The following is a 12,928-nucleotide window of genomic DNA, read 5'->3' on the forward strand; positions in this document are numbered from 1 at the left end:
TTAATCACTGTTTCCTAACTTATCAGGAGAACAATGGGATGCATTGGATCGACCTTCCCATGGTGCATCTCGTGAGTACCCATTCATTGGGGAAACTGACGATCCTTCCTAGCCGACTGAATCCACATGGATCCCAGTCACTTTCAAAGCCAGCAACAAGCAGCTCCTGACAGCTTTCAAGCTGTTGGTCCTGCTCTTCAAGTCCTCCAACTTAATGTTGAGGGGCTGTCCTTTGCCAAACGCGTTCTTATTGGTCAATTGGCGATACAGCATCAGGCAGATGTTATCTGCCTACAAGAAACACATATAGCAGTCGATGAAGCTGCTCGATTCACCATCAGTGGATTCGATTTAATATGCTATAATCTCCATCCTAAACATGGCCGAGCCATCTACGCCAAATCGTGTCTTGCGGACGTTTACCATACGGCCTCTTCAACCTTCTACGACTCCATTACTATTGGAACTATTCAGCTCGTCAACATATATAAGCCTCCCAGTGCCTCATGGGATAATGAGGTCCTGCCTAGCCCGAATCACCCAGCCATTTATGTTGGAGTCTTTAATAGTCATCACCAAGACTGGGGATATTCCTCCACTCGTACTGAAGGCTCTATATTAGCCAACTGGGCTTCAGCAAATGACCTCTCCCTATTATATGATCCCAAACAGCCAGGTTCTTTTCACAGTGCTAGATGGAATAAAGACTCACCCGACCTGTGCTGGATTAGCACAGTCAACGGCCAAGCCTTTCCCGCTATGAGACAAGTTCTCAAGATCTTCCCACACAGTCATCACCGCCCAGCTATCATCCACATTGGTCTCCAGCTCCCACTGATTCTGTGCTCAGAGAAACTAAGATGGAACTTTCGGAAAGCAAACTGGCGTCTGTTCAGTGATCTTACCAAGAAATCTATTCCTGCAGTTCCAATTAACTCTATCCCCTCTGAAGATTCCTACAGGCGCTTCCGCCAAGCCATCTTCAAAGCAGCTTCCCAAGCCATTCCTCATGGGAGACGTGCTAACTATACGCCTTGTCTTGATGCTGAATGCGAGCAACTACTAAAGCAATATGATGAGTTGGGCGACCCAGATGTGGCTGACCATCTCATTGCCTCCCTGGATGCAGCACGCCAAGCCCGCTGGCAACAACTGATGGAAAGTCTGAACTTCACCCACTCAAGTAGGAAGGCCTGGAAGCTTCTTCACAGACTGGGTGCCGGTAGCCAACCCCCTCCCGTCTCCCATCCTCCCGTATCTCCAAACTCAGTGGCCAGTCACCTAACTCAAGTTAGACGTGCTAAGATCGACCCAGTCTGGAAAAGAGAAATTTCCCATGAGTGGTCATCCCACTTCCAGTTATCTTGTCCATCTCCAAAACTCTCTCCCTTTACACTGTCTGAACTGGAAGATGCTTTGAAGAGGGTTAAACCGGGAACAGCTGCTGGCTATGATAACATCACCCCAGAACTCATTCTTAACCTGGGTCCCGCGGCAAAGAAGTGGCTCGCTTCATTCCTGTCCCACATCTTGGAATCTGAGTCTATGCCCAAAGTTTGGCATCGTGCGAAGATTATAGCGGTTTTGAAACCAAAGAAAGACCCAACACTGGCCGCCAGCTATAGACCAATTTCTCTCCTCTCCGTGTGTTACAAACTCCTTGAGAGGCTGCTTCTGTCACATATTTCTCCTCTTACAGAGAAATTCCTATCACCCGCCCAAGCTGGTTTCCGCCCAGGAAGATCTACCTGTGAACAAGCCCTGGCCCTCTCAACTTACATTGAAAATGGATTCCAGAAGAATTTAAAGACGGGTGCTGTCTTTGTTGATCTCACAGCAGCCTATGACACGGTATGGCACTGTGGTCTCCTAGTCAAGATCTCAAGATGCCTGCCTCCATGAGTGGCCAACACTATATCGTTTCTTCTCCAAAACAGAAGATTCCGGGTGCATCTGGGTGACAAGTCTAGCAGATGGAGACTTGTCTCAAGTGGCCTCCCCCAGGGCTCTGTTCTGGCTCCTACGCTATTTAATATTTACATCAATGACCTCCCAGAAACTTCTTCAAGGAAGTTCATCTACGCCGATGACATCTGCTGTGCAACTCAGGCATCCAAGTTCGACATCCTCGAGGAAACACTCACGAAAGACATGTCTCTGATATCTGATTACTGTAAAAAATGGCGACAATCCCTAGCACTGCAAAAACGGTATCATGTTTTCCATCTACACCATGCCTTGGCCTCGCGTGAGCTAAATGTGCAGCTTGGCGATACGAGAATCCGGCATGAAGCCCATCCAGTCTATCTTGGCGTTACTCTCAATTGCACTCTGTCATTTCATGAACATCTCATAAAAACTGCAGCAAAGGTGGGCGCGAGGAATCACATCATTGCAAGACTGGCCAGCTCCTCATGGGGCGCGAGCGCTTCCACACTACGATCATCATCTCTGGCATTATGCTATTCCACTGCAGAATACTGTGCCCCAGTATGGTTCCATAGCCCCCATGTCCACTTGGTCGATTCCAAATTATATTCCTCCATGAGGATAATTTCTGGAACCATCCATTCCACCCCGGTTCCATGGCTGCCAGTTCTTAGCAACATCGCCCCGCCAGATATTCGTCGGGATGCGGTATCATCTAAGTTCATTTCCCACGTCTACGCTCGACCGCACCTGCCAATATACGCGGATATCTTCGCCCACCCTGTCCAACGCTTGACGTCTCGTCACCCAATCTGGTCCCCTACACTGAACTTCTTTGTTCCAGTCTCTTGGAAACAGAGTTGGCAGTCAGCTGAGGTAAGGAACAAACACCTCATAACAGACCCCTGCAAGCGTCAACCTGGCTTTGACTTAGCACGTTATGATTGGGCCCTCCTCAATCGCTATCGAACAGGCCATGGCTGGTGCGCTGCTATGTTCCATCGCTGGGGAGCCAGAGACGACCCGAACTGCCCCTGCGGCTACAGACAGACTATGACCCACATAGTCAACGACTGCCACCTCTCCAGATTCAAAGGAGGTCTCAAAACTTTACATCAGGCTCAACCTGACGCTGTTGACTGGCTACGGAAGAAGGGCAAACGCTAGAAGAAGAAGGAGAACAATGTAGAAAGGCTCCTACTATATAGCTACACTTCTGGACCATTGGGAGTGTATATTTTCTCCTGAGTCACCCAACCTGTTCTCTCCTCCCAGATGGCAGTATAGGGTTTCCCTACTGCTGTTCCAGCCTCTGAGGGGCAGCAGTAACAGTGATTCATAGTTGTATATTGGTGTGTATTAAGTGATTTTCTACTTCTTTTAACAGTGTTTTTCTTGATAAAACTCAGACCAGATGTAGTGAATCAACTGGCAAAGTGCTGGACTGGTACAAGTTGTTCCTGAGTATGTACCAGCTTTTAGCCCCAGGAACATCTCTTTAAGCCATCTCTGGACCATGAGCCACATGTGTTTGCACTCATCCATGGGTGATGGGTTCTGGAAGCAATTCTACTCTTATCTTGTTATGTTCTCTAAAACCTCTACTTTTAAAGCTTTTCCAAATGATTGAAGATACAGGAATACTCCTAACCACCTTCTATGAAGCGAACATCACCCTGATATCAAAAGCTGATAGGGATACAACAAGAAAAGAGGACTACAGATATATATATGCTAAAAGACTGAACAAAATCCTAGCAAAATGGATACAGCCTGTATATTAAAACAATTGTTCATCATAACTAAGTGGGATTTATTCCAGAAATGTTAGGCTCACTCAGTTAACTTAAGTCAATCCATGTGATTTCCCACATCAATAAAAGCAAAACCCAAAGCCACATGATTATTTGAGTAGATGCAGAGAAAGCCTTTTATGAAATGCAACATCCCTAAATGATCAAAATGCTACCAAAAATGGGAAAAGATGAAACATTCCTTAAGATAGTGTAGTCCATATACAACTAACTTACAGCATCATAAAACTCAATGGTGAAAAACTGGAAGCATTCCCCCTTAGGTCAGGTATTAGTCAAGGTTGTCCACTATTACCTTTATTCTTCGACATAGTAATGGAAGTTCTTGCCATAGTAGTCAGGCAAGAAAAGGATTCAAAGGGATGCAGATTGGAAGGGAAGAAGTTAAACTCTCACTATTTACAGATAACATGATAGTATATATAGAAAATTTTAAAGAATCCAGCAGAAAGCTTATGGAAATTATTAGGAAATACAGTAATCTGTCAGGTTGCAACATTGACATACAAAAGTCAGTAGCATTCCTCTATACAAACATTAAGCCAGAAGAAGATTTCCAGAAATCAGTCCCATTCACTATAGCAGTAAAATCAATCAAAATCTAGGAATATACCAAACTAAAGAAGTGCAATATTGTATACTGAAAACTATGAGATACTAATCAAGGAAATGGAAAATAATACAACAAAATGTAAAAATACCCCATGCTCATGGATTGGAAGAATTAACATCATCAAAATGAATATATTACCTAGAGTCATATCCAAATTTAATGCAGTACTATCTAGGTCCCACCAATTTTCTTTAAGAGAATAAAACAAAAATTACATTTATCTAGAACCAGAAAACACCTAGAATCGCCAAAACAATATTGAGAAAAAAAAATAGGGCACCAAAGTAAAGTAACAGGGTTGTGGTGAGGGGTAGACATGCAGCTTCCTGGGCCAGTGGGGGGTGGGAGTGGGTGGGAGGGATGAGTCACAGTCTTTTGGTGGTAGGAATGGTGTTTATGTACACTCCTAGTAAAATGTAGTCATATAAATCAGTAGTTAATTAATATGTGAGGGGGAAAATTAATTGTATTTCTCGAAGATTTTTAAAACACAGACTGAATCTTTTTAATATATAGGCTGTGTATTTGATAGGCGGACTCGCTCAAAAGCCTAGACCAAGTAGATCAGAAGCATCCAATAGCACAGCTATATATAAGATACTGGGTACTGTACAGCAAACCCTAACAAAAGGACTTTTCAAAGATAACCCAATTACCAAATAATGTGATGATAACATTAACTATCCATTGTCTTTTTGAACCCTAAGACAGCAGGAACCTCACATCTCCACTATAGAGCCTCTACTTCCTCCAGTCCTGGAACCCTTGGATAGGGCCCACTTTCCTGTATGCCTCTCCCAATCCATATAAAATAATATTGCATCTGCCGATCACAAGCTAATCAACGCAACGATGGCAACCTCAACATGCTTCACTTCAGACTGTGTCCAGAGACTTCACGTGTGGAATGACAACCCTTCAGCTTCATTACTTGAGTGAGACCTTTCCTTTCATAGTATACTAATTCCATCTCAGGTGGTTCACTTTCTAACAAAGTCCCAAAACCTAGATATAGACCAGGTTCTGTGAGAGAGAGCATATGTTCACACGTATCCATAAACTACTGCAAAATATATACCTGAAAGCAGAAGTACACTAGAGTTTGCAGTGAGTATCCCCCTAACACTTCCTCTCCACTATTCCAACCTTTGGGTCCATGATTGCTCAACAATTTGTTTGGCTTCGTATGTTAACTCTCTTTTCAGCCACCAGGTTTCAGATGCCATCAGGATGCGGGTCAGGCTTCCCTGGACTGAAGACCCCACTAATGTGTCCTGGAGCTTCACTTCCCCAGAGACCCACCCTACGATGGAAAGAGAGAGGCAGACTGGGAGTATGGACTGACCAGTCAACGTCCATGTTCAGCGGGGAAGCAATTTTAGAAGCCAGACCTTCTACCTTCTGCAACCCACAAGGACCCTGGGTCCATGCTCCCAGAGGGATAGAGAATGGGAAAGCTATCAGGGGAGGGGATGGGATATGGAGATTGGGTGGTGGGAATTGTGTGGAGTTGTACCCCTTCTACCCTATGGTTTTGTTAATTTATCCTTTTTAAAATAAAAAATAAATTAAAAAAAGAAAAAAAAAACAGAAATGGAGGCATCATGTTCACAGATCTCAAACTATATTATAAGGCCATCATACTCAAAACAGCCTGATACTGGAACAAAAAATAGATATACTGAACAATGAAACAGAATTGAAATTCCAGAAATAAACTCCCATACCTATGGACATCTAATTTTTGAGAGGGAGTCTCAAACTATTAAATCGAAAAAAGAGGATTTCTCCAATAATTGGTGCTAAGAACATTGACTGAAACTTGCAAAAGAATGAAACTGATCCATTACATCTCACCACAAACATAAGTAAACTCCAAATGGATAAAGAATCTGGATGTTAGATCAGAAACTATCAAATATACAGATGGAAATATTGGTGGAACACTTTCCCATCTAAATCTCAAGGGAATCTTTGATGATATAGACCCAATTGCAAGGAAGACTAAAAATAATAATAATAATAAACCAATGGGACTATATCTATTTAAAAGCTTCTCCAAAGCAAAAGAAACCACCACCAAAACAGAGACCTCCTACAGAGTGGGAGAAGATCTTTTACATGCCAAATATCAGACAAGAGGATAAAAACCAAAATATATAAAAAGCTCACCAAATTTAGCAACAAAAAGCAAATAACATAATTCAAATGTGGAGGACATGAACAGAATATTCACCAAAGAAAAGGTACAAAAGGACAACAGATATATGAAACACTGCTCTAGGTCATTGATTGTCAGAGAAATGCAAATAAAGACAACAATGCAAAGTTACCTCTCCCCTATGAGAATGTCATATATCAGAAAAGGTAGCAGCAAAAAATGCTGGAGAACTTGTGGGGACAAAGGAACCCTCCTGCACTGTTGGTAGAAATGTAAATTGGTCCAACCTCTGTGGAGAGCAGTCTGGAGAATCCTCACAAGTCTAGAAATAGATGTTCCTTATAACCCAGTAATTCCTCTCCTGGAGATATATCCTAAGGGTCAAATATATCCATCCAAAGAGATTTATGTATACCTATGTTCATAGAAGCATGAGTTGTAATAACCAAACCTGGAAATAAGTGCCCAACAACAGATAAGTGGATGAGAAAGTTATAGTATATATACACAAATGGAATACTACTCAGCTATGAAGAATAATGAATCCACTTTTTCCTACCCATCTTGGATGGAGCTAGAAGTAATTATGTTAAGTGAGATAAGCCAGAAAAAAAGACAAGTATTGGATGATCCCACTCATAAACAGAATTTGAGAAAGAATAACAGAAAGGGAAACACAAAGAATTTGACTGAGTTTGGAGTATTGCACCAAAGTAAAAAAAAAAACCTCTGGGGGTGGGAAGGTAGATTTTCAGCTCCACTGTAGGGGCATGGGAAGAGGGATAAAGACCTTGGGTGAAGGGGATGGTGTTAGTATATACTCCTATAAACTTACAGTCATGTAAATTACTATTTAATTAATATGGGAAGGGAAATAGATTTAATATCTCAAGCTTTTTAGTGCATAGACTTTATTTCTGAGTATATATTCCTTTAATGTAAGCACTTTAAGGTTTCATATTAACAAAATGATTGAATTTTAACAATAGGCTTAAATGTTAATGCATTTCTAATAATAACTTTTTTTGAAATATTGTATCATCTATAATCACAGACCAGAGAGATTGGAAGCAAGTGATCTTGTTAGTATATAAGATATATTTATTTATAGATAGCATTAAATGACAAATCATGGGGAAGTCTTGTATGGTATCATAAATCCTAACCATGGAATTTTCAAAGTAAACCAAGTTCCCATTATCTATTGCCTTCTTAAACTCTAAGACAGAAAGGAAACTTCTTAATTCTCTATAAAACTAGTATTTCTCCCAGTCTTGGAACTTCTGTGGTGTGGCTAATTTTCCTTCATGCTTCTCTTGATTATATCATTTGATACTTTATTCGTTTATCTCAACCAAGTAAAAATGCAACCAAGTAAATGCCACCTCAACATGTCTAACTTCAGACTGTGTCCACAAATGCCAGGCCTGGGATGTCAACCTTTCAGCTCCAATACTCAGGTGAGAACTTTCCTACCTCTTATGACTACTACGTTCTATTTCAGGTGGCACACCTCCTGACAAAGTTATAGAACCTAGATATAGACCAGGGCCCATGAGATAGGGCACATGTGCATATGTATCCACAAGTTAGGGGAAATAATATACCTTAAAGTAAAAGTGCACAATATATTGCAGCAACTCAGTAAGTGTAGCAAGCAAGTAGAAAGGCCTAAAAAGGACACATAAAGTACTTAATCAAATATTTTCTACTAGATCTAGAAACCTTCCTTACCTACTTCCTATTTCATGACATGGAATCACTCTAAGGCTAATCCTAGCAGATAAAGCAAAGACTACAAAAGCTGGAAAAGGACAAGAGACCAGCAGACTTTAATGACGACCCTTTAGGTCACTTCCAGGCCACCCCATCATTTGGGGCCCTAGTAAAGGAATCCTGGGATTCCCACATTGATATGATAGACCTAGACCTCTAACAGATCCCTCTCTTCACCATCACTGCTCATCTCCATCAGGAACAACATCACAAACCCACTTGTGGGCTTCTACAGGACCTTGCTTTCAATGTGTAACAGGAGTGGTAAAAACTGCCACTCTCTCTGAAGAGAGGCTGGGTCAGCATACTTAGCTACCAAGGAAAGCTGGTCCTGAAATGAGTGAAGCCTAGAAATTCCTAGCTATGACTATAGAATGTGAGCTCAGACTGACAAGGGTGCAGAGGTTACACAGGCTCCTGTGCTAAATACAAATAGACATGGGCCCTAAGTCAGATTAATGAGGTTTATAGTTAAGAATATTTTTATACTTTTTCCATATTTCTGCCCTGATTTAGCTTTCTGTCCTATTTCCAACTCTGACACAATCTTCTCAGACAATACTGTTAGCCTACCTCATGCTAGCTATCAGGTCCAGGCAAAATTAATAAAGTCATGGGCTCCTTGGAATGTACCTAAAATACTTCCTAGCTTCTTCCAACATGAAGACCCCAAATCTCATCTGCTGTATTCTTACCTTTAGGTTCCTGATTATTAAGCAATTTATTCTGCTTTACATCCAAATGCTTTTCAGCCACCAGGTTGCTGATGCTACCATAACGCCAACCTAACTTTCCTGGACAGATGACCTTACCAATGTGTCCTGCAACCACACCTCCCCAAAGCCCTACCCCACAGGAAAATATAGAAACAGGCTGGGTATCTGGATCAAGCTGTCAGTGCTTATGTGCAGCTGAGAAGTAATTACATGAGCCAGACCTTCCACCTTCTGCATGCCATAAAGATCTTTGGTTCATACTTCCAGAGGGATAAAGAACAGGGAAGTCTCCAACGGAGGGGATGGGATGCTGAACTCTGGTGATGGGAATTGTATGGAATTCTACCCCCTTTTATTCTAATGTCTTGTTGATCATTATTAAATTACTAACAAAATAAAATTTAAAATACATGTCATCAACCCATACCTATGACCTTGGGAGGGTTATGGTGGTTTTCATTGGAGAGATATGTGGGGTACAGATCTTTGCTGGTTTGAGTCATGTAGAATTATATTTCTATTATATAATGATCTTACAAAATAAATAATCTTAAAAATTACAAATAAATAATCTTAAAAGATGAAATAATCTTATCAAATGGACATTTGTCAGTTAAAGAAAGGATTATCTGAAACTTTAGTAATCATTACATACATATATCAGTGAGCTGGGAGACAAAATCAGTAAAAATGAGTAATTTGACAGAAAGAAATAGAACAAAGAACTTATAATGGAGGACCTGTCAGATACTATCAAAACTTAACATTCAAGTGAGAAGAAATGAATGGTGCTTAAAATATTTTTGTAGAAATGACTGTGAAACTGCTAACTTGATGGAAGACATAAAAATTATATCTAAGGGAGTTGGGCAGTAGCACAGCGAGTTAAGCGCATGGGCGCAAAGTGCAAGGACCGGCATAAGGATCCTGGTTTGAGCCCCTGGCTCCCCACCTGGAGTCACTTCATAAGCCGTGAAGCAGGTCTGCAGGTGTCTATCTATCTCCCTCTCTGTCTTCCATTCCTCTCTCCATTTCTCTCTGTCCTATCCAACAACAACTACAACAATAAAATAATAAGGGCAACAAAAGGGAATAAATAAATAAACATAAAAATTAAAAAATATATATCTAAGCTCCTAATATGACAAACTCAGATTAAACAAGAACAAATTAGACAGTAGTGTTTAATTAGTATTATTTATTTAAATATATCTAATCTGAAAACAGATTTATATCATCCCTAGAAAGTAGAAACTCTTCCCTGGACAGACAACCCCATCAATGTGTTCTGGAGCCCCCATTCCCTAAATCCCTGCCCTACTAGTGAAAGAGAGAGACAGGCTGACAGTATGGATCAACTTGCCAATGCCCATGTTTAGTGGGGAAGCAATTACAGAAGCCAGACCTTCCACCTTATGCATTTCATAATGACCCTGGCTCCATACTCCTAGAAGGTTAAAGAATAGGAAAGCTATCAGGATACGGAGCTCTGGTGGTGGGAACTGTACCCTTCTTATCCTATGGTCTTGTCAGTGTTTTCATCATATAAATAAATTAATTAAAAAAGAAAGTAGAAACTCTTCTGCTGGGGAAATAGATAATGGTCATGCAAAATTCAATACCCAGTACCACCATAAGCCAAAGTGGAGGAATACTTTGGTAATAGTAAAGAGGAAGGGGGTGGGGAGAGGAGAGAAAGAAATGAAATGAGAGGGGATAAAATAAGAAAGTAGTATCTCATCACTACTTAAATACACCTGCATAGATTGAAAATATGACGACTTCTCTTTAGCTCTATATCACAGAACACGACTAGTTTTACCTATATGCAGGTGTATTAAATATGATTTGTTATCATAAAATAATTTTTCATATCAACTCTGTCATTTTTTACTTATCATTTAAAAATAATTTCAGTTTAAAACCATTACTTAACCCTGTGTGTCTTCAACCTGGGAAATTTTGTCACTGGAGGAATTTCCATTAGTCCTTTGGGAAAATTCATCTGAGAATACCTGAAAATACAAAGATAGCTTTGACTACTAAGAACTTAAGTGAGAGAATTTTATTATTAGGACTTTCGATCGTACAAACACTTAGCAATGAAAAATAATGTGCCAGGTGGTGGCGAGCACACACACGTTATAATGCACAAAGACCCAGGTCCAAGATACTGGTCCCCACTCTGACCACTTATACTATTAAGTGAAGAAAACTCATTTACACTTCAATTTCACTTTTTTAAAAAGTATGCAATTACTAATACTCACATGAAATAAGACTGGAGAAGGGCTTAGTGGTGCTAGAGTGTACATGTTACAATGCACAGGGGCTTGGGTTCAAACTCCTAGTCCCCATCTACAGGGGGAAAGCTTCACAAATGGTGAAGCAGATCTTCAGATGTCTCTCTGTTTCTCTTCCTATCTCTCCCTTCCCTCTTGACATCTGGCTGTCTCTATCAAATAAATAAAGATAATAAAAAAATAAAAGGAATAAATGACTGGAGAAAACACAACTATAAAAGTCATAAATTTTGTGTTGGTCAAAGTCTGTACAATAAATACTGATTATCATCCTACTCAACAAAAGAAAATAACTTAAAAGTTGTAAAAAAAAATGCCCACAATGTTAAGAAAAAGACAATCATGTACACACTTCTGTTTTTAATTCTTTATACTAAAAAATAAATGAGAACCATGATTTCTTGATAGAACCCTGAATTATAGAGCCAGATATTTCTCTGATGAACTATTTTTCTTAATCACTAGCATCTATGTATCATACCAGACATGTGAGAAATTCTTTGTATCTCTGTAGTTCTGTCTCTAGCCTCCATCAGATTTGGCTAATGTTAGGGTAAACACAGATAACAGGTCAAAAGGCCTTCAGGCTAACAAAGGCCTTATCTGATATCCCTGAATTATGCCTTTAACTTTTGGGTAATAGAATATGATGTAACCACTAGAATTGGAGATGACAAGTCTGATACACAGTGGTTTACATATTAGGAAAGAGATAATTCAATTATGCATGCTTTTAAGTGAAGTATTTACCCTTGAGATGTATTTATGTACCTTTAAGATGTTTATGTATACTGTTAAGAAGTTAATATTTGACATAGCTGTATGGACACATACCTAGTAGAGGATCAGAGAGGTTTGTACAAGTGATCAGAGAAATATAGGAGACACTTGACAGAACCTCATTGTGAAATGTACACTTTGTGTCAGCCATGCCATATCCCCTCTTTTCTCTTACAACTAATGGTGTAATGAAGTTTATTTTTCAACCCTGAGATGCAGTCAAAACTCTGCTCCCTGGCATCCAGAGGACCCAAAGGCACTAAGGTCCTTGGAGAAAGAGACTGGTGTTTATATTCTAGAGTTAATAAACTTGTGGATTTCACTTCTTTGGTAGTGATGTTTTCAAGTTACAACTTTCTTCTTTGTGAACAAGTAGTAGAATTTTTTTTTGGGGGGGAGGTGGGGAATACCATTTTAGTTAAAAGACTAATAAGAGGATGGTAGAGGGATCAGGAGAGACTATAGAACCAGCAACCCAGGCTCATGACTTCTAGGACCAGGCAGGTAAGCTACCTGAGCAAGTGTGGTAACTGGTTTCACTCTGAGAGCTAGGGAGAACTACCACCATGGTGAAGTGTATAGGTAGAAATACACATTCACTATACTAGACTTAGAATTTTTAGGTTACATCTGGAATTTTATATGAAATTTCAGGTTCTTAAAAGTTAGAAACTGATTAAAAATTTAAAAGTAGCCTAAATAAATCACTTTTAGGTCTGGCTTTATCTCAGTGGTTACACCATTGGAATACACAAAATTAAGTACAGTTAAAGGTATCTTGAGATTACAACTTGCAGGTTTGTAACCTCTATTATGGTATCCACTATAAACAACTC

The 12,928-nt window shown here is 40.1% G+C and overlaps 1 protein-coding gene across 1 annotated transcript in view; it reads right to left on the minus strand.

Annotated features, from left to right (window-relative positions):
* Positions 1-12,928, minus strand: part of LOC103122519 (protein mono-ADP-ribosyltransferase PARP14-like) — a 72,933-nt gene that overhangs the window by 28,299 nt on the left and 31,706 nt on the right. Inside the window, exon 9 of the mRNA XM_060197108.1 lies at positions 10,946-11,024. Coding sequence (XP_060053091.1) covers positions 10,946-11,024 — 79 coding nt within the window. The remainder of the gene's footprint in view (positions 1-10,945; positions 11,025-12,928) is intronic.

The sequence above is a fragment of the Erinaceus europaeus genome, chromosome 9 (genome assembly GCF_950295315.1).
Source record: "Erinaceus europaeus chromosome 9, mEriEur2.1, whole genome shotgun sequence".
In the NCBI taxonomy this organism is placed as follows: Eukaryota; Metazoa; Chordata; class Mammalia; order Eulipotyphla; family Erinaceidae; genus Erinaceus; species Erinaceus europaeus.